This window comes from Arvicola amphibius, chromosome 7 (genome assembly GCF_903992535.2).
Source record: "Arvicola amphibius chromosome 7, mArvAmp1.2, whole genome shotgun sequence".
Classification (NCBI taxonomy): Eukaryota; Metazoa; Chordata; class Mammalia; order Rodentia; family Cricetidae; genus Arvicola; species Arvicola amphibius.
The window spans coordinates 36,424,097-36,446,547 of NC_052053.1; the positions used below are offsets into that span (position 1 = coordinate 36,424,097).

Sequence of the window (22,451 nt, forward strand, 5' to 3'; positions counted from 1 at the left end):
GCCTCTTAAAACCCACTTTAAAGAGATTTACTATCAATGCACATTTTCTGTTCAGCTGGAAAAATAAGAACTTTGAAGTGTGTGTTATAAAATGTTAAATATTAATACTATTTAAAGTTAATGGTATGCCAAAGAAAATGGCTAATAATATATTATACAATTAAATGCTTATCATATTAGCTCATCTATTAACAAAATAAAATAGATTCAAACAGGAGAACTCTGATTTGTAGTTTTTAAGCAAGGGTTGCCCATGTGTAAAAGCTAAATTATTTATTCAATTTTTAAACAGTTGGATACATCAGTTTGCAATTATTTGCACTATATTTGAATGCTTTGTCATGTGTCTCTGATATAACCAAAAGAGCAAACAGTTTTTCCTTCTTTTATGAAGGCTCATTTTTTTTTTCTAAACAAATTTCAGGACCAATCAACCAAAACATTGACCAAAAACTGGTGCTTATTTATGTCCTGGTTATCACAGGGTTGTAAGGAGAGTCAGCACTTACCCAGGGTCTCAATACTAATGCTGAATTGCTGGACTGTCTCTGTTAACGATATTTTCAATTACACAATTCTACTTCATTATTAGGTTTCCTCAACATTTACCATTTCTGTCCAATGCTAAGTGTCTCCCATTTCCTGTTCTCAGTTGTAATTCTCTGTATCTTGGGCTATTGTTATTCATATGCCATCATATGCTTGGTATAAATGGTGATTGCTTAAAAGGCTGAAAGCAGGTGGATTTTTTTTCCTAAAACACTTTAACTATTACATAATAATAGATGAGTCAGGACACTGGAGGGTCCATACTTGAGTGTCTGACGAAGTTAGCCAGTGTAACTTAGACATAATTATCCCTTTCCTGAAAAAAAAATCAATACAGCAAGGTACAAGTATGTCAAATCTCAAGCAATTTTATTGCATCTTTAAAATTTCCCCAAAACCTGCAAAATTTGTTTGGTGAGTTTTAAGCATTTGATAAACCGCTTGCACATAAAAGAGTTGCCGCAGGGGTGCCTCATCTCTCGTTTGTCTCAGTCCCTCCTATGTGGTACTCATCCACAATCAGTCCCTCCTGTGTGGTACTCATCCACAAACTGTGAAAGATCAGCTGTGGAGAACCATTTTGTTGCTGGGATACTGTATTCCTCTGGGTAAACACCACGCCTTCCATCCCACGAATGTGCCCTGATGGGCTGGGACCTCAGTCTCTAGGTCTGGACCTTGGTACCTCAGTAAAGGCCATCAACTTAGTCATAGCAGTCGATTCCAGGGTTGACTAATGACCCTATTTGGGTAATATAGTCAAGTGTTTGGGGGAAAGAGATTATGGGTGGACTAGAAACAGGGAGTTTGACTCAGACCTGCAGTTGGCCATTTTTCCACCATAGAAAATTGAGAACAAACCCAATGTGGAGATGAGAAGAGGTGGGAGACAGAGTTAACATATGAATGATGATTTTCAAACTAGAGGTTAGTTGTACTTAAAGTTGGTCATTTTCCTTAATTTTCCAGGTAATAAACAAAAGCAAATTCTTTTTCATTTTGGCTTAAGCTGATATTAGCTTTGTGTCCCATGAAATATTCTAAATAATGATAATGTACATCTATTTACTTTGTCTCTCTCATAGTGCTAATGTTTTAGCTTTAGAATTTTTGTAGATTGGAAGACCTGATACATACATTAAAAAGTCAATATTTCTTTTTATTCCCTATTGACATTTATTATTTTTAGGCTAAGGGAGTGTTGGAAGTAACTGGTTGCCCCACAAAGTCCATCAGCTTATGTCCAAAGTAAGTGAGGATAATGTATAAAAGGAACTTCTCGAAGACTGTGGTTTGAGATTACTTTTCCCATCACAGATGCTTTTTAAAAACTCTCCCCTTTAGAAAGTTTAGTTCTAGTGCTAGTTTGAGGAGAACATTATGGACAGAAAAATAATGTTGGCGATTATCAGCCAAAGTCATTAAGGGGCAGGGGATTTTTTTCCTATGGAAAATTATTTTGAAATTTTTTTATGCGGATGAGAATGAACTAAATATGTGATTTGCATAATGAATGGGACTCGACCAAAATAGTCTAGTTATATACCTAATGCCAAAGATGAATTCTGTTAGTGGGTAAAACAGACTTGGCTCTGGTGCAACGGTGAAGTAAGATATGACTTCCTCTTCCAACTACTTGCTAAAATCAAGGCTTTTTATTTTTCCCCTAAAGTTCTCAGTACTTCTGAATTCTTCATTCTTTCCCACAAGACCTTTACCTCTTCTGACTCTTCTAAAACACCTCTTGTTTCTCATCTTCCCCTGACGGTTTCCTGTCTAGTTCACATGCTCTCCTGGATGATAAGAGGACATGGGTCCTTGCTTTCACAAGGAGTAAGCTTCGCACAGCAACTGACACGGAAGAGTCGGTTTTTATTAGCTTAGCACTACAGTGCAGGAATAGAAACTATGCACCACATACATTGTGCCTCTCTAGAACTTGTTTCTCTGTAAAAAGGCAGTGTCCTGTCGTGAGTTAATTACAGAACTCTTCCTCACTTACTTATGACACCACTGCAGTATCCTTAACACAACTTCCCAATCGGTCACAATAAACACATCTTTGCTATAAAAGATGAAAGCATTTACTCTTCTTACTTGAGCAACCTAAGCTGAGTTCTAATTGTGTTAGGCACAATGGAACAGGTGGGGATCATGTCGAAGAAAATGCCTTTTGGTGCCTCAGAGCACCCACCTACTCGGCCATCAAATTAGTCCGCAAGTATTTTAAATGAAGTTAAATAGAGATAGATTTGGGTGTTACCGAACAGTGCTTTATATAATGTCACTTGAATATGTATATGCTCAGTGACCTAAGTGAGTTTTTAATCCCACCTCCTCCAGTTTAAATTATCTATAAAAATAATTCAGGGCATTTCGTTGTCAGAATAACACACTCCATCTAGTGAAAGCTAAATCATCTATTTTAGTCTTAGCTTCCTTTCCCTTTCCTCTTGCCCCCCAAATAAAACTATTCATATGGAAAGCAAATCCCAAGCACCATTAGAACAGCATCATCTCTTATTTACTTCACAAAACAGAATACAATATGGGTCGCTGTGAAATACAAATGAACTGTAATCCTCATCAGGTTTGGAAATAATGGATTCAGGCTAACATTTCCAGAAGAAATATGAAGGCAGTATTCTAAATTTCCTATTCTTTCCCAAATGAGTTTGCACAAAATGTGTCGCTAAGAAGAGTAATGTGCCCATCACATAGTGAAATTTCCCACTTGCAAAATGAAAATGAAAAGTCTGCATTTCTGGATGGCATATTTAAACACATGCACCATGCTGTTCGTACAGTAGGGAAAAGAATGCTCCCCCTACCGGAGCATAAAAAGCCTCATCTCTTTCCTGCACCCTGTGGCTCCCTCATATACAGGAAGGCACAGAAACATATAGTCTTTCCCCTTCTCAGCATCCTGGCTCTCTTAGCAAACATTACATTTTCTTCATTTCGGTTAATGAAAGGACGGGCTGGACACTCCGTTATTGACCATCTCAGCTCTATTTGGTTGAAATGGACATGGGAGGCACTTGGGCCCAGACACATTTTCACCCAAGACAAATGGTTGTAAAACCCGCAGCTCAAAGGAGAAATTCCAAGAAGAAATGAAAGCAATATTTGCAGGATATTTGCATGTATATATAGCGTGGTTTTCACCCCACTCGGGGAATGGAACACCAGCATGTCAGGATTTTGACTAAAGAAGTCAAAATACACGGGTCACATGTAGAAATGAAGAAAGGACTCTGTGACACGTGGGTTGCTATTAATGGTTGGAAATTCTCGCTTGTTGGTAAATCTCAGAGGCGTACCGAACCAAAGATACGCTTGTTCTATCAGAGAGCAAGGCGTTTATATCAAAAAGTATTCTAATGAAACATTCAGAATTTCTAAGCTTTGATAGTTGAAATGATTCCTATCTACAGAAATAAAACAAAACAACAACCACCACCACAAAAGCCATTTAACGAAAATTAAGAATTTCTACCAGTTCTAATTAGAGACAGCCTTAGTTAAGGAGGGCAATAAGCATGTTCCTATAGTTCTTGACATAAAAAGATCACGCCCACTCATTATAACTGGGAAGCTGGGAAGGTGACCATGGGAGAAAGCCTTCCACTGTAGCTCACCATTTTCAAGACAAGCCTCACACTTGCTTCCTCGTTCTCTTTGAAATTATGCCTAGGAATTAGGATGCATTCATGGTCAGCCAATACGCTAGACATTTCTAATTTTTTTTTCCACTGAATGAGATAAATGACCAGCTTCCAAGGTACAGTTCAAGTCAGGCATTTTGAATTCCTTGTAACTTAGAAAGCTCAGGAATAATTTGTAAGCCATGCTGATTAGATTCTCAGAAGAATGGTCCCCTATTCATCTATGTGGCTTCAGGAGTGGGCCCCAACCAAGGATACTCTTGACAGCTTTCTTGTTTCCTTCAATAGGTTTAAATGCAATCACTGTCAGATCCAGGTGGTTTTATTGTGGCCACAGTCTATGAAGCACCACGGTTACATTCTCTTCCACGCTTCTAAGCATCTTGAAGAGAGTAATATGTAGTATAACCATTGACTAAAAATAATCTGATTTCCCCTCTTTTCAATCTTAATGTTGACAAAAAATATAAGGTTGAATTTTTTTCTTTTAAAAGAAATGAGTGAAATGGATTCTGATCTATTCTGGATGGGATGCAAGGGATAAAGGTTTATCACTCATTTTCAAGAATTAAAAGTGGGTTACCTTTTGAAAAGAAAGTATACCTCAAAGCCACTGCACTAGGTATGTTAGAACTCATAACATTTCCAATTACTGTTTCAGAATTTATTGTGCACATATGGAAAATAATACTTGTTAAACAGAAAGGGGTTTGTGCCTTGTGCTGTCAATACTGTGAAGGATGGGGTGATTATAAAGCAAATTAACAATACTTTTAAATGTGCATTCACTTATCTTTCCAATTAAATCCTTGTTAAACAACCGCACAGACAGTAATGGCGCTTCTGCAAAGCACTGATCAAGACAGTTTTATTGTAATTTTTACTCTGTAACAATTAATCAAGTAGGCATTTTCTTCATTATTAAATTATTTAGTTAATAAATATTCTCAATAGGCTAACATATTTGGAGTTTCCGCGTTATTTTTGATTTTCCTACAGTGGAACATGTTTGGGGTCCTTCTATTCTCTGGCAGAGGGGCCATTAAGGGATGCGATTTTGCCAATTCCTTTTCTCTAGAAGAATAAACAAAGGAGAAAAAGTCCTTGAAACTTTAAACCATTTAAAAACCTGCTCAACGATCTTGTAAAGGATGGGAACACATTGCTTTTAGCAGATAAGAATGGAGTAGTTTTGCTTTAAGGCGCTTTTCTTTTGGGGTAAGCATGAAAATTTAAATTTGGAAAGTTCATCAATAGCGGTGGTAGACTGTCATGCCAAGAAGCTAGACTGTAGCCAGCACTTCCCTTTGTCATCTATGAAAATGACCAATACTTGACCACTTTTTCTTCCACAAACACAGGGTGATGTAAGTGGAGAAACAGATAAAAAATATTTTTAAAGAAGTTTCTACCTGCATCATTTGCAGGTGTGAACTCATCCAAGCAGGTACGTCCTGCTGAGCTTAAAATGCCATAAAGATTCTCTTTGGCCTTTTGTCATTTGGTTATAGTTTGTTGCATGTTAAGTTTTCAATATGGAGGGATGTTTTTTAGACTACTAGAGTAGCAGCAAGGGTAATGCTAGCAGAAATTACACTTTGACATAGAATTCAAGTGAGCTGTATTTATCCGGAAGTAAGAATCAATAGACACAAGAGAGACAGGCTAGTCTGAGGACCAGAAGCACAATTTCAGGAAAGATGTCTCTGGAAATGCTGTGATTTGAAGTGGGTTAATCTTATCTGTCAAAAATACCTTTCATGACGACCTAAAATCCTCACCATTGACCTGACAACATACTTCCTAGAAATAGGAAAGGACATGATCTTTTTATTCAGTCTGTTCTAGTTTCAATACTGTTGCTAAACAAATACCGTCAACCCTCCCATCCCCCCCAAAACAAACAAAAGACAAAACAAAACAAAAAGACAGAATTAGAATCAAAAGGGTTTATTTTGCTTATAATTTCAGGTGACAGTTCATCACTGAGAAAAAACTTGAAGGCCTCTCTACTTACTTATAGCATTACCTCATACCATTCTCATACTGAAGAAGTAGGGTGTGTGTGTGGCTTACTGGCTAGAAGGTAGGCATGCTTAGAAAGCTTTCTTATATTTAGTACTATCTGCCTGGGGAATGCTCCTGCCCACAGTCCTCTGGGTCCTCCTACATCAATAACAAGATAACCACCTATGGTCTTGCTCTCAACTGAGAATCTCTTCCTACAGAATTGTAGGTTGTGCAAGTTGATAGTTCTAGCCAAAATAATCACCTTGGACACTTTGACAGACAGTTGGGAGTGAGGGGGGATCTCTTTATGCTAATGTTGAGCACTGACCAGGCGGTGGTGGCGCACGCCTTTAATCCCAGCACTTGGGAGGCAGAGGCAGGCAGATCTCTGTAAGTTCGAGGCCAGCCTGGTCTACAAGAGCTAGTTCCAGGGCAGGCTCCAAAGTTACGGAGAAACCCTGTCTCGAAAAACCAAAAAAAAAAAAAAAAAAAAAAAAAGAAAGAAAGAAAAAAAAAAGAAAAGAAAGAAAGAAACCTAAAACTGGATACATGTGCTATGAGGAAGGGCAAAGTGAGCTCATTAAGATATACAGTCATGGCCTTATCAGGGGCTCAGGATGTGGCAACTCGAAGCCCAGAAACCACACTTGATACTTCTATGTTTTGGGAGGTGATTGATCCCAGTTTTAATCCAGATGATTCTCTGGTGGAAATAGAAGGGCAAGCACTTTGGCAAGCAGAAACCAGGCAGCATAATTTTATTGAGAACTTACAATGAGCATGGAACATGATTGGCATAATGAGGATCACCTAGACAACTATGAGAGAGACAGAGGGACTATAGAGCAGACCACATTCAGCGCTGAGCCACAGTTGCAAAGCACTATGGGAATATAGCAGCAGTAGTAGTCACTTCCTGTCGAGATGTATCCCCAAAAATCATAAGGCAAGTTTGTCTATAGCAAAACCTATGATGGCGTACCTCTTGCTCAGAAGGACAGATATGCTGTTGCAAAATAATAGAATACAGACTTGTAAACCCTAAAGGCTGAATGAAAACACACTTCTAACAGTCTAAGCACAGAGTCAGGAGTGATCTAGCCTCTTACAGTTGCCAGCATAGGCAGGGATAATATTAAGAAGGGGAGTGGTGCACTCAGGAAGAGTGTGGCAGAAAAGGATGAAAACACACACAAAAAAGCAATCTGGACCAGAGTAAAAGAAAAAGGTAGTAAATTAGTAGAAAAGACAGATGTCACCAATCCCTGCTGCTTTTTAAGGAGAAGAAAGGGCTGGAATTTTGCAGGCCCCCAGAGCCTGGATTTTCTATTCTATCCCTATCTTCTTACACAGCAGATTGGAATGTTCATGGACATAGAGGTTCTATGACCTAGGGAATGTTACCTGTGCCATTTATTGATGGATTACCAGCATCCTACATAATGTCTTGCATTAGTCAGAACTCTTCAAGTGTGTGTCAAGGGGATGATATGAACACCCAATTTCAGAGACCTCACCTCTCAGTTTTCCACAAATGTATTTGTTCTTGGACTCCTAATGTAGAGGAAAACTGAGTGACTTCCCTGTCACCCTTCCTCCGTGGTGCCCACTGACAATGAGAGCATAAAAGATAATGGGCTTTTATGTTAAAAGTGTCTCTATCATTCAGACCTTAGTCCATGTCTTGGTTTGAGCCCTGCATCTTGCAAATTTTAGGCAAATCCTCGGATTGTGCATGAGAGCAGCTCAAGCTGACCCTGCCACTGTTTTCCATTTCTGAAACAGCTTTGAAGAGGAGAGTGCTTCTTTCTACAGCACACGTGTCAGGAAATATTACTAAAGGATGCGGGGCACCTGGAAGAGAGATGGTGTAGAAATACATGTGGCTCATTAAAGCTGTGATTACTAACAAGGAGAATTTCCTGTGTGAAAACAAAAACAGGTCATTCAAAAATCGGGATGCCAGGGTTAGCTAACAGGAGCAATGCAATGCAATCGCTCTTGATTCCGCTGACTCATCATTCCCAGCACGTGGGCGGTCAATATGGCAAGCCAGGATCTCCTTCCGACACTGTATCTGATATGTTCATCTCTTAATGGCACACTGTGCTGATGGACAATCAGTTATCTCCCCTTAGTGTTAGTGAGCTTACATAGAAATGTGGAATTATCCAATGTTTATTTCTGTCCCTTGTTTATTTTACTCATGAGGAACTAAATGCAGTTTTAAAGGCCTCTGGGGGAGAAAACAGAAACAGATGATACTGTAGGACTTGTTCTTATTGTTGAGAAATACTAGAAATGAAACCAATGAGCTCACTTGGTACTTGCGTGATGTAAAGTCGGTCTGTGTCAACAGATCATCGATTGCTTAGTTTCTTTCATAGGAACAAAATTTTATTTAGTGACTACAAAATAACAGGTGCCTTTCTCTGCTGAATGCCCACAGATGAATCAAGATTTTGCCCCCGATGAACTCATGGGCAGATAAAGACTTTACTGGAAAGACATTTCAATAGACATTTCCCTTGTAAAAGAATAGTATTAGCTGGATACCAGGAAAATACGTTACAAAGAGAAGAAGTAAGGTTTGACTCTTTGGTATCCCAAAGAAGAAAACAGGTTTGGGTCTATGATGAAATATTGAATATAATAATCTGATAACAAACGCTTTATAGTGAGTTTCAAATGGATCATCTTGGGTCCTTGCTGTATATAGACTTTGCAGCCTTAGGAAGGCTCTTTAAACTTCTGATGTATAGGTTTCTCATGCGAACAATGAGGGCTTGAGATACATTTACCTTTGAGAACATACCATCTAGTAGATTCTCAAATAAAGGTTGGCTGTCGTTGGCACTGGATTAATCCTGTTATGCTTTTTAATATCATTCACTCTTCAGTTTTGTTAGAGACCCATTAGACAAGATATCTTTCCTTTTCATTCATCTCAGAGTGTACAGTATTGAAAAATGAGGGCAGCAATGACATCTGTCAACAATTTTCATCATGGTAGCAGCATATACGCTACATTAACAGCACTGTAAAATTATACAGTGATTCAGCTGTTCAGTGGTAGTGAGTACTATTAGTTAACAATCCAGGAGAAAAGTTTCCATGGGTTAGAAAACTGGTTAACTTTTTGTGGTTAATGATCTATCTCTGCTTCTCTTAAATTTCCAATATTGTGTACCTTATGGCTAGATAAATTTTATTTCCCTAGAAAGCCAGGACAGAGTTAGCCAGATATTGTGGAGGAGGTTCCCAGATATGGCTATGGACCCTCTTCTTTTCAAATACTTCTTTGTAATACCAACCTGAGTTTAAATGAGAGTTTCTATGAATGACTCCCAATCCTTTATTTTTTGGAACGTTACATTACTTGATTCTTACAAAAGAAACTCATAGATGTCCTGAACATCTATTTTTCCTTCCTGGACATCACACCTTTTGTGTATCCTTCCCCCAGGGTATGGGTAGGAGCAGCTACTTTCTTCTATCCAATAGAATACGGTAAAAGAAATGGGACATGCACTTTATGATTACATTACTCAGGTTTCTAGTTTCTGTGTCGCTATTAATCTTTCTCTTCCATACTTCTCTGATGACTCAAGCTACCATTTTGTGCTTGGCCTACAGAAGCATCATGTAGCCTCAGGCCTGTAGCCACTGACAAACTGAGGCCTTTTCGGTCCAACAACCCACCAGAAACAGAAACTCAAGCTTGCCCAAGACCATGTGAACCTGTCCCCAGGCAAGCTGCCAGATGAGAATCCACTCCTGGCTAACACCTTGACTGCAGAGCACCCAGCGAAACTGTGCCCAGACTTCTGACTCACAGAAACTGTGAGGTAATCAATTTGTACTGGTTTAAGCAGCTGATCTGGCAGCGATCTTGTCAGATAGCAGTACATTGCTGTGATGGCATCGGGTTTTAGAGAAAGGGCGCTGTGCGCGCAGCGTAACTAAAGCGGGAGGAGGCTTGGTCTGCTTTTCTAGCGAGCGTTTTAAGAGCTGCCTATTAATTATCATGGTGGTGATGGCCTGTGATGATGATGAGACAGTTTATAAATCTCCTAGGGGGTTCTCCAGGGTTGGCAGTTAAATAACTCTGACTTAATTCCTGGATTCAGTAACAAAATGTCCATGGGAAAACCCACACTGAATTCAGTTGTAAAATTTCCATAGACTCCGCCCACTCCCTGTATCACAAATTCATTGTAAAAGGAAACTAAGTTTCTCTTTTATGTCCAGGAGTTCCTAAGTCCATGAATTTGGCTAGTAATGTGATAAAACTTTGGATATCAAGCCGCTCAAAAAAACCTCATGTACTGGATTTCTCTTTCTAGGAAACAAATCTAATTACCATCAAAGAAAATTCCATCATGTAGATGACAGAACCATATTTGATTTTTAATATTTAATAATACAGTATTACTAATAAAACTAATACTCATTTTGGCTAACTTCTTGTCATCATAATTAAAGTAAACAGTAATTATCAGTTGGCTGATTCAGTTTTTAATTTGCTCACTTTTTAAAATATTAATCTCCATTTTGGAAATGAAGAATATGAGATTTAAAGAGATCAGAACAGATCCTTTTAGACTTATAGAATAACTCAGAATTAAGATAAGAAGATCCTTGAATTCTTATCTTGTGTGCCTTTCCCACTTGACTGCCTCTGCCTTTAATTGCATTAGTTACAGCATTAGGCCATTCCCTACCCCACCCCACCCCAGAAAGGGTTTCTCTGTAGGTTTTGGAACCTGTTTTGGAACTAACTCTTGTAGACCAGGCTGACCTCGAACTCACAAAGATCTGCCTGCCTCTGCCTCCTGAGTGCTGAGATTAAAGGCATGTGCCACCACTGCCCGACTACCACTGCCTGTTTTAGGTCAGTTTTTATTGCCTGTTTTGTAGTAAATTATATAATAGAACTCACAATAAGCATATAATTTTGCATTAAGTTTAGTGGCCAGAGTTTTTGTACATTAGAAATGGAAAGGACACCTAAGCTTGAGATGATTGGAATATAAGATAAAATGTAATAGCTAGAAATTATAGTTTATTTTGGCCTCTTTGTTCAGAAATATGAAGAGTTTGTTGCCTTGACATCTTTGTCAAGAATTGTCACTACTGCCAATGAGTTTCCTTAAGTTACTGGCAAGCTATATGAGTTTCCCCATCAATAGTCGTCAAATGCTCAGATTCAGTAGAGCTGAAAAATGAGATCTAGCGAAGTTTCTAAAGTCTGAACATTGTTAGAGTTTGCCCATTTTATGATCAAGTGATCTTTCTAGCTTCAAGGGAAAAATAAATCAGTGTTAAAATAAAATCTCATCACATGGAATCCACAAAGGTGCACCTTAAAAAAAATGACATACACACCACTAACACCACCACTACTACCACCAGCAGCAGCAACAACAAAACAAAGAAACTCACCCTACCCAAAAGGATAAGAGCAAATAACACAGTTTGTTTTGTTAAAGCTGCGGTTCCCAATGAAAATGAAGTAGGCTTAAGGAAACACTCATTTTAAAAATAACAAAGAGAGCAACATAAACTCACTTAATAGAAAAATGAATGGATTTGACACAAGGACTATGTTATAAGAACACGACTAGAAGTCTTAAAAATCCTTTTCAAAATCCTTTTTACTTTCATCCAGTTGCTTATTTCCAGATGAAACCGCCAATTGTCCACATTCTTTCCTGCTTTCCCTTTCCTTTATTCGATTTTGGTACTGCAAATGGTAGGGGATGCAGAGGAACAGCTACTAAAGCTTTTGCTTCTCTTTAAGGAGCACGACTGCAGAAAAGTAGTGTAGGTAGGATTGCTTTTCTAATGGTATATTTTCAGTGTGGTTGACCTATTATTAGCAAGTTTAAAGTAAGCAAAGGCATTCCTTTCAGCAAACATCTAGTATGTCTTATTGTGTCAATAAAATCTTTGTGAATAAATATATAGTACAAGATTACAAATTAAAAACTCCCCCTAAAAACAACAAACAAACATGTGTGTGCATGTCCATAGAAGATTCTTAGCCATGTAGATTTCTGTAAGGCACATATTTTGAAAATGTGAGCATGTTGTCTTTTATCTGCATTTCTATCTCTGGAAATCAGTTCTAAAATCCTGGTTAGGAGTTATTCTCTCCAATTCCAGGCAAACACTTGCAGGGGGAACTGTTACCATGTATCAAGAAGCACTGGTCCTGAAAATCCCGTCTTCTTTCTCCACGTAGCTTTATAGCTATCCTATTGGCTCAGGCTTTGGGGCAGCTTCAAATGTAGTATTTTGCAGAGAGGATGCCAACCTCTCCTGTCTCTTATAGAAAGAGTGAACCCAGAAGACATGTATGTAAGATTGGATTTGGGACAATATGTGTAGACGGCAGCTGAGACAGAGCTGATGTGAGGAAGTCTGGTGGGATTTCCAAGACCCACCGTCAGAAGTCCTTAAGACAGCCACGGAGCATCTTCTATGTTGAAGCCTGTCTTTTGCATACGTGCACCCATGCTACAAAGCCACCAGGAGGTCACAGATCATACAGAAGAATCAACACAATGACACAGGCTGATGACAGGTTGACATCTAGGGTCATGCACCAGTTTTCTTTGGGGATGCCCATATAGACCAGAAGAGTTGCATCAGCAAAATGTCACTGAAAGCTGTCACTAAATTCAACAAACAAACAAGGCAGAGCGCCGCTCACTAATGCACCAATAGCCTAGGAAGTCCAGAATCTGTAATGCCTCTCTGCAAGGCTGCAAAGTGCTTCTTGATCCAAACATAGAATCATAAAGGTGCCAGGATCCTCAATCCTGCGATGTTTTTCCCAAACATCTCCATTCTTGAATAGTTTTATCCAAAAACTAAATAGTAGCACCAATAACCAATGCTGAGGAGAGTAAAAACAGAGATGTTCAAATGCACGCCCAGCATGAAAAGACCCCACTCTGTTTTTGCAAGAAGGATGTAATAAAGAATCATTGCATGGGAGGTGTAGCTTCTCGGCAGTAGTTTGCAGCACAGACTCGAGTCCGAGACATCTGAGAGCTAGTTTTAGCCCCTTATCCTTGGACATTTGGCAACTGAGCCTCAGTTTCCTCACTGAAAACAACAAGCTTATTCATTGTACCTATCTACACTACAAGGTTGAAGAAAAGATTAGATTAAATATATATGTAGGGAATTCAGTGCACAGCCTGATATGGTACATTGTGAAAATGGTAGCTACCTATACAATAAAATTATTATCAGCATTACTAATTTTAATTAGGTAATGTTTTTCAAAAGTGATCACTTTGAATTTAACGTGTGTGTCATCTGATCTGGAAGTATAATAAGGGTATCTAATTCTTTCTGGTTTAGTGAGTCAAACAGAAAACCAAAACAAATTGAATCATTCAACTGGTGTATTTAGAATTGCTGATGATTATAGCATTCAAGAAAGTCAGCGAAACACAGAAATTGCAATTCAACTGTTCTTGAAAATCTCCAAAATCAGTTTTCATTTGTGTAGTCTAACAGTGGATAAGGCTTATTCATTTTTTAAAAAAAAATATATTTGGAACCTTTTAAAAAAAGAGGCATCATGTAAGTGAACACAGAGGGGATAAAAGACGCTAATGGAAGGACACCAAATTCTTCAATGTCCTGCATGAAATTTTAAAATGAATGTATGATGCTTGCATAGCTCTGCATACTTTAATGGAAAATTCATGTCATCAGCATTTTATTTCACCATTCATTCACACACACACGCACACACACACACACACACACACACACACACACAAGCATGTGTTACCCTCCTTGTTCCAAACGCTAATTCAAATAATACTCCAACCATCAAATTTTGAGAGGGGATGATATGTGTGTGTGTGTGTGTGTGTGTGTGTGTAGTATATATACACGTTCATACACACATGTGTGTATATATACATAAATATAAATGCATATATATTTATATATAGATATATAAAATCTTTAGGGTTTTTAATTTTATTTTATATTTATGAACGTTTTAGCTACATTTATGTGTATGTAAACTTCTGGTACCACACAAGTCAGAAGAGGGTGCTGGACAACCCGAATAGTCTGAGCCTCTACAGGGGTGCTAGGAATTGACTCTAGGTCTTCTGGAAAAGAAACAAGTGCTCTAGACTGGTGACCATCTCTCTGTCTCCTCAATATGTAAGTTAGGAGACTCCAGGACACAGAGTCAGCAGTACCAAAGGTCCCAATGCAGCCTCATTTGTGTTGACTGTGTTCAGTTCTCAGAGTGCTGTAAAACAGGACGACTGTTTGCTGACAGTTTATACCACCAGATACCAACTCAGGCCTCTGTCCAGCTTTACGTTGTCAACATTCACAGAAACACGAGCAGTTACAACGTCTCCGAGGATGCTCAAGTCTGGATTGTAAAAGATGAGATGGATAGATTTCGTATTTTCATTGCAGATTGTTTTTTTTTTCTTTAACAAACTGCTGAGCATAATTTTTTTAAAGGCAGGAAATACAGCTAGTGTTTGTTTCTAGCATGGCTTCTGTTTTGAGATTTCTTCTTTGTAGGAGAAATGTGTTGCCCAGCTGTCTAGAATCCCAGTCAGGATATGGTTTCAGCATGAGCTATCTTACAAGAATGATTTTAGCTGCTTACAAACAGAATAAAAATGAGACTGAGCTATTTCATGCAAATTTTTACCCACAGAAGGACACTGTGGCTTAGACCAATGGGACTTTCATGAAGTAATGTAAGGTTGGATTCTGTGTTTTGCCTAGCCAAATTAGTCAATAAGCAGAGCCCGTAACGATTCACAGAAAGAAGAATTATGGGCCAACTAGTCAAAGAACTAGTCAACACACATAAGAGGTTTTCCACCTGAACTTATAGAGAGACAGTTTAATTTTTACCAGTTTTAATGCCTCTACGTGCAGCATTCACAGGAATCAACATATAGAGGAGGTACATATAACATCCCCCCAGACACACAAAAGTACATGCACACATGCACACATACACACAGAAGCACATACACACACAGAGGCATACACACACATAGATGCACAATACATAGGTAGCACACACATACATACTTATTCCACAATTATTAATACAGGGATGCCGTGAGACTAGCACACTGGTTCATGAACAAGAACATCAGCAAAATAGGCAGAAGAACTGGCCCAGGCCTGAGTCCAGTTCCCAGTATCCACGTTGGGTGTGGCTCACAACTGCCCGTAAACTCCAGCTCCAAGAAGATCCAGTGTCTCTGGCTTCTGTGGGCATGGGCTCTCACATTTACATGCCCACACAAACCACATAATTAAAACAACAAAATTTATTTCTTTTAGAAATGCAAGAAAGATTCAAATCCAAGCTCGTATCGAGATTCGTGAAAGAGGCAGGTGTGCCAACCCCTTTATCTTATTTTTTGAGGTCAAGACCTTCATGTTTTAATGCTTCTTGGTATAAAGGCATGTGTACATTTGATTGCATTCTCTCTAAAAATAAGACCAATGGGTCTTAGCAGAGATGAAATTTTAGATGGTAGATACGAGTATACTATTATAAATTCAGCTACCGAGAATGTGAAGAGAACACAGAAAAGATAGACACCCTAGTTGTCTGGTTATGAAATGTACAAACTACTTAAATATCACCCTAAGGTCATTTAGGCTTCCTATTTTTCTTTTCCTAATGTTCTTAGTTTTGTTTTTTTTTTCATTAATAGACTTTCTAAGAGTAGCTTCAGGCTCCTAGAAAGGTCGACCAGCACATACAGCTAACAAGGGCCCCCTCACACCTCCCAGAAGTTCCAAGGTTACTCATGGCTCAATAGGTGGTTTCTCTCCATCACGGTAATATTCCATTATATGAATTTACCACATATTTTAGTCCAATCCCATTCTGAGACATACCTTATTACCTTCAAGTTTTTATTCATCCCTTTCAGGGGCTGGACCAGGGTCTCAGACATCATGCATGTAAGGCAGACGTATCACTCCTGAGCAATATCCTGACCCTATCTCCAAGCTTTTCCAATTAGGAATAAAGCCGTAAACATTTGTGTGTGGAATTTTGTATGGAAACAACAGCCAGTACAGAGAGTCCGTATCTGCTGGTAGGGACCCAAAGTGATGTGGCATTATATTTTCTCTGGATGGGTGTTAACCTTATCTCATTTCCTGATTTGCATTTCATTAACAACATAACGCATCTTTCATGTTTTCTTTTTGAGCATTTGTGATTTGGGTTCTTAAGTTTTCCATCATATGTCCATTGTTCCCTTCATCAACACATATCAGGAACCTCTTATAACCCAGTAACAGTTTTCCAAAGCTGAGCTATTTTTCTTTAGTTTATTATTTATTCTATTTCCTATTTTTCCCTGTCTTTATTCTATGCATTGTTGATTTTACATGAGCTATTAGTTTGACTTTCTAGTCTATGTCTCTTCGGGATTTATTTTTCTGGTAATTGTTCAGTAATTCCTTAATTTCTGCATTACGTTGTTCCCCCCTCAACACATTTATTACTGTCTGTTCATAGTGTACAGCTGTCTGAGCACTACTAGAGACGTGACTTCTGAAAAACGTTTGAAGTAAAGAAATCTCTTACCTTGGTTGACAATAAATTTTAACTTCTGTATTGTTGCCAGATTGCCACTAACTCGATATATTCCATCAACATCTAGGCCTGAAAACAAAATAGCAATTTCAAATCAGCACAGAGAAGAACTGAGACTATAAACAATGATGAAGTGTATTGTACACTATTGTCGAATACCTCTTCTCTACAAAGAAGACAAATTCCTATGACTTCAACTAAAGCAATGCTCAAAATTTTAATCCCCCAATTTTTGTCATAAAGTTCTGAGACAGTCAGAGTCAAATACAACTTTCATTAAAGCAAACACAAAAACCCATGCCATCGCATGGCATATTTAAGATGATTCTCAAGACAAGCAGAAAAAAAGAATGTGTGTGTGTGTGTGTGTGTGTGTGTGTGTGTATGTGTGTAACTTCCCTTATTGGAAAGATAAAATAATTAGACATATGAAAATGGTTTTCTTCTCTCTCTTTTTCATTTTGTTGCTCTCCTTCTATCCCCCATCCTTCTCCTTCTCTCTCTCCATTCCCAACCATGCCCCATTTTGCATCTCTTGCAATCACTGTCATATGGCATGTATTAGTCTAATATTTGAGCTACAGAGTAAAAAGGTCATTTAATGTATGACTAGTTTCTAGCATGTTCATATAATAAGATATTATCAAAGGAAAATATGGAAAATCCTGGCCTATTGCTCTATGAGTTTTAGATCATTTTGGAACTCGTCATCAAAATATTGTAGGGAACTTGGATAATCACTTGCTTGATTTTGGACATATTTGCTTATCATATCTACCCATTTGAACAGCTAAATCTCTAGGATTATTAATAAATGAGAAAATATACAGAGATACTTTTCATGTACTATTATTCTCTCCAATAAATGTTGATGTTTTAACTTTTATGTTAGGAGTATCATGTATCTAGGCTATCAGACAGATAAGTCTGGGTGAGATTACTGGCCAAGGGCACGGGCCATTATCCCAGCATCCTCTCCAAGGATGTGGTGTCAAATCATTGTTAATCATGGTGATTCATGAAAATAAATGTTAAATAAGTTGAAAGAAATTCATTATATTTTGTAACAAAAACATTACAGAGATCTTTAATAACACAAAATGTCCTTCCACTGGTTTGCCATTTCTATACTTCTATACATTTTAAATTAGGACTTTATGTGTTGTGCAAAACACTTCTTCATTAGCTTACAGTAGAATTATGCAATTTATGTCACAGGCATCGGTGACATAATGCAGAGCAACTATTGCCAGTGCCCTGAACTCTTCGATGTAATGAACTGAAGTAACTTGTGACAATAGCAGTGGGGTAGAGTTGCTATTAGCAAATGCATTAATTGTTGTGGGTTGGGAGTTGCAGCGTAAGCTAATGACCAATACATTACTGAGACGCTTCCCCTTTCTGAGAAGTCCAAGCTGCTCAGAATACAGAGGAACTGGATGAAGTGAGACACCTATCTGTAAACAGGAAAACCACCCAAGACGTAGTCCATTTTTATAAACATCAACTTTTTCTTCCCAATGTGCAAACTACCTCTGTTGACTTAAAAAAAAAAAACCTACTGTGTTTGCCCAAAGTACATTGAAGAATTGACATACTGAATGTGAGAATCATAATTCACACTTTTCTAATATATGATCCCTGCTTTCACTGCAGGATCCAGTTGTCCTTACGCTTATGCGTTTAAGTCTGAATGTTAAAAGATTAATTTAGGACGATTTACTGACCAAATTTTAGCTAATATAACTAAATTTTCTCATTGCTTCATCAGAAAGTAGTTGGCCTTTTGTCTTAATTTGAAAACTCTAAAACAATATGATTTATTTTAAAGGTTAAAATTTGTACATGGTTGTGTACTCTTCAAAGTGTTTCTTTCTTTTATGAACATATGAACAACTGCAGATGATGATTTTGAATTTTTTGAAGTCATTATTGGTGGCCCCCCAGTGTCTATAGAACAAAGTTCAGGACAGCATGTTGGGGCAGCTTTGGAAGGGTTGGAATTCAGATCTAGCCCAATGTCATTGAGACGAAGAGTGATAAGCAGTTTCACCTTGTCTCCCCAAATAAAATTTAACCAAATGCAAAGTGCCCTAATTATTCTATAGGTTACCAGTTGTTTGAAAGGAATTCAGAGAAAAAAATATTTTTAGGAAAAAAAAATGTGAGTCTATGTTCTGTAAAGGAGGGTTTCAATTTATCTTTAAAAGAGTCAAAGTAGTCTCAGTTAAAAGAATTATTAAAGGTGAAAAGTCAATCTGTATCTGGTGAGAGTGAAGACATTGACTTTGTATTTATTTCTTTGTTTGTTTGGCTGATTTATGAGATGTCAAAGATAAGTGAAAGCAAACCCCAAACAATAGAATATGAACCACAGCTTTCCTTAAGCCTCATTTTCCTATGAATCTTTTCAAAATACACTATAAAATCAAGTACATTTTAATTTTTTGTCTAATACTCATAATAGTATTGTAGGAGTATTTAGAGTGTCTATGTTGTCTTGTGCTGTAGACTGGTATTCAACTGCAACAGTTCTTCGGAGTCCCAAGCTTTGTTTTTCTCTTGTGTAAGTTGAAGTCGCAACAGAAGAAACAATGGCCTTGGTCTTTTGAAAATTTCTGTAGATTTTTTTTAAATGTTCAATACTCAAAACCATTTGAAAGAGTAGCATGGATTGGATATGTTACAAATGAACAATTGGAAAGTATGGCAGCGTTTAAAGAAAACAGCCTTATTCTACCTTAATAACCTATTTTCTTTTGGGACGAAGGCAGGGTGTGCTGCTGATGGAGATGGAGAGGGTAATTCAGACCTGAGCCACTGCTGTGGTTGCGTGACTGAGTCATAGCTGAGAAACTGTCTTGTGGCTTCAGTTAGCAAACAGAAAGTAAGAGGGAGCCGAGTAAAGCGTTTCGTTGCAACATGAATCTACTGACACAGCTTCTCCGTTCTTTAGATGCCGAGATAGCAACACCATACATCTTGCAAGTTATAATAATCTAGACCTTAGTGGCTCCCGCTCTGAGCAGGTTCTGCCCCGCCCCCGCGATCATACGTTTTAAATTGTGTAAGTAGGGTAAAGATGGCAAAGTGTATACTAAAGAAGAGGGCATTGCATTTTTCAAAACATAATCTGGAACCTATCAGTGAGGTTTAGTAATTATAAATTATGTAGGTACCGTCTTGAAGCTGGTCAGGTCCCCCCTGAATGGCTGTGGAAAGGCAAGCTTAAAATCCTGGGAGCATTATCTCAATTGCAGTTATTCACGTGTCATTCCCTTTTTACTCCAAGAACTTTGAAAGTTGTGCCAAACCAAACCAATGTAAATTGGTGGCTTTGGACATCCTTTTCGTGACCACATTATCCTTGCTGGATCGGGAACTGCTCATTTTGGAAATAAAGTCAGACTTGGTATGAGTTTTAAATGAGTGGTGTCTTCAAGGTACCCACATTGTGCTTTGGTGGAGCTTGGACAAATTACTTTGAGAGTTACCTCTTTGCAGTAAATAACATGAGTGAAGGCTGACAGAGGTTTTTGCTTGCCCTGCTAGGAATACACTGGGAACATGAGGAGACCAAGTCATTGCACTTTTTTTTTTTTTAAAAAAAAAAAAAAAAAAAAAACAGACTGGAATGAACAGGATTACAAAGATTTCTCAGAAGAGAACCACATTCTCTGAAGTATCATTTGCTTACTCACCAGCTGACTTTTTATGTTTCAAAACAGCGTTTACCACTGGCAGAAATGCCTGGGTGTTGCCGTAGGGGATTTTAGAAACTTGTTCCTTTTTTTTTCTTCTTCTTCTGAAGAAGCTTAAGGTAGGATAGATGTAGTTCAGACACAGTGCTGGCAAGATGCTGAGAAGGAGCGACTGAATTTGTTTAGTTTTGAATACCTTAATCATTTATTGACCATTTGCCAGTTGCTGCTTATTGTATATGTTGACTCAAAGTTGTGACATTCTATAGGATGCCAGTGTAAGGAATTGTGTATTCTGTAGGATATCACTGTAAGGAATTGTGTATTCTGTAGGATATCACTGTAAGGAATTGTGTATTCTGTAGGATATCGCTGCAAAGAACTGTGCCTACTTATGTTGTCTCATAATAATGTTTTCCCCACTTTGTTGTCTTCACATGTGCGATCTCATCTGCTTTCTGTCTTCTTGGAATCTATTTGTAGTGTGCTATTGGCACTTATTCTATTGTGTGGGGGAATTCTTGTCTCCTTTCCTTTCTTTCTTCCTCCCTTCCTCTTTCTTTCCCTCCCTCCCTCCCTCCCTCCCTCCCTCCTTCCCTCCCTCCCTCCCTCCCTCTCTCCCTGCCTCCGTCCCTCCCTCCATTCTTTCTTCCTTCCTTTCTGTTTTTTCCTTTTACAAGTATATCATTTTCATCTTCTTATTAGAATTTTTGAGAAAGAAAATCAGATTTTTTTGACGTGGCTACCATATTGAATTAGATGTTTGTACTGGTTTTCTAGTGACTGCACATTTTTTTTTTTGAGCTACTGATAAACATCCTTTATTCATCCATGCCAGGTTTGCACTGGAATGCATGGGCTCTGAAGGGCATTGGGGAAGAAGGGAAGGAAATCAGGTGCAGCAAAGGAAAAAAGAAAGACAAAAACAGGGAGCAGAATTGTAACATATGAAAGACAATTAATAAGTAGCATTGAGTTTGCACCTTTAAATAATTCATGATATGCTTTATCTACTTAAAAGATAAAGTCTTAGCAATATTTACTATCTGCCAGACAATGTCATAACTTCATATTTATTTAATTCTTCTAACAGCCCTAGAATAGCATCTTTAATTTCACATCATCATACTTGGATATTATATAATTTTAATGCTACTTTATATTGTATCCTTTTTATAGATGAAGATCAAGCTTAGAGAGCTGAAGCCAACTTAAGAGCAATATATTCGAGGCTGTATCTAGAAAATATTGGCCTAGATTCAAGCCTGAGTCCTACTCTAAGCTAAACATCAAATCATTTAATTATGCTGTGTCTTTCAATAATATTGTGAATGATTGTATCCTTACTTTATGTTGAAAAAATTTTATTCAGATTCTGACATGTTGCTATGAGTGTTTTTACTGGTACACGGTATAAAAAGAATGGTTGATTACATCATGATTATTTGAATTCCTTGTTATGTTACTATGCTCCAATATTAAGAGATTATGCTGACAAAGGGTCCTATTTCAGTACATGTTTCATGACTTTTATTTTTTTTGTATTCATGATTTTTATTATGTTATAGAAATGTTATTGTCTTTATATTTTTAATGTCCCCTAAAGACTTAGGGTTTTCACACTAATTTTTTTCATTAACCTTTTATTTTTAGTTTCTCTCAGTCCTATTTTCTTATATCTATGTTTGGGGTTCTTGTTTTATAGAAATAATTATTGCAAAATGATTCTCCTTTTCTCTTAAGACAATAACAAAATTCTTATTTTTAACTATTCCTTCATTTCTCTCATTTATTTATTTTTGCTTAAGGTTATTGTGAAGGTTTCACCAGCATAGTTTTTTGAATATTTACTTGTGGAAGAGCTTTTCATCTATGAGGTATTTA

At 37.8% G+C, this 22,451-nt stretch overlaps 1 protein-coding gene across 1 annotated transcript in view; it reads right to left on the reverse strand.

Annotated features, from left to right (window-relative positions):
- Arhgap15 (Rho GTPase activating protein 15) overlaps positions 1–22,451 on the reverse strand; it is a 604,020-nt gene that overhangs the window by 173,752 nt on the left and 407,817 nt on the right. Inside the window, exon 11 of the mRNA XM_038336693.1 lies at positions 16,858–16,935. Within this exon, the coding sequence (XP_038192621.1) occupies positions 16,858–16,935 (78 nt within the window). The remainder of the gene's footprint in view (positions 1–16,857; positions 16,936–22,451) is intronic.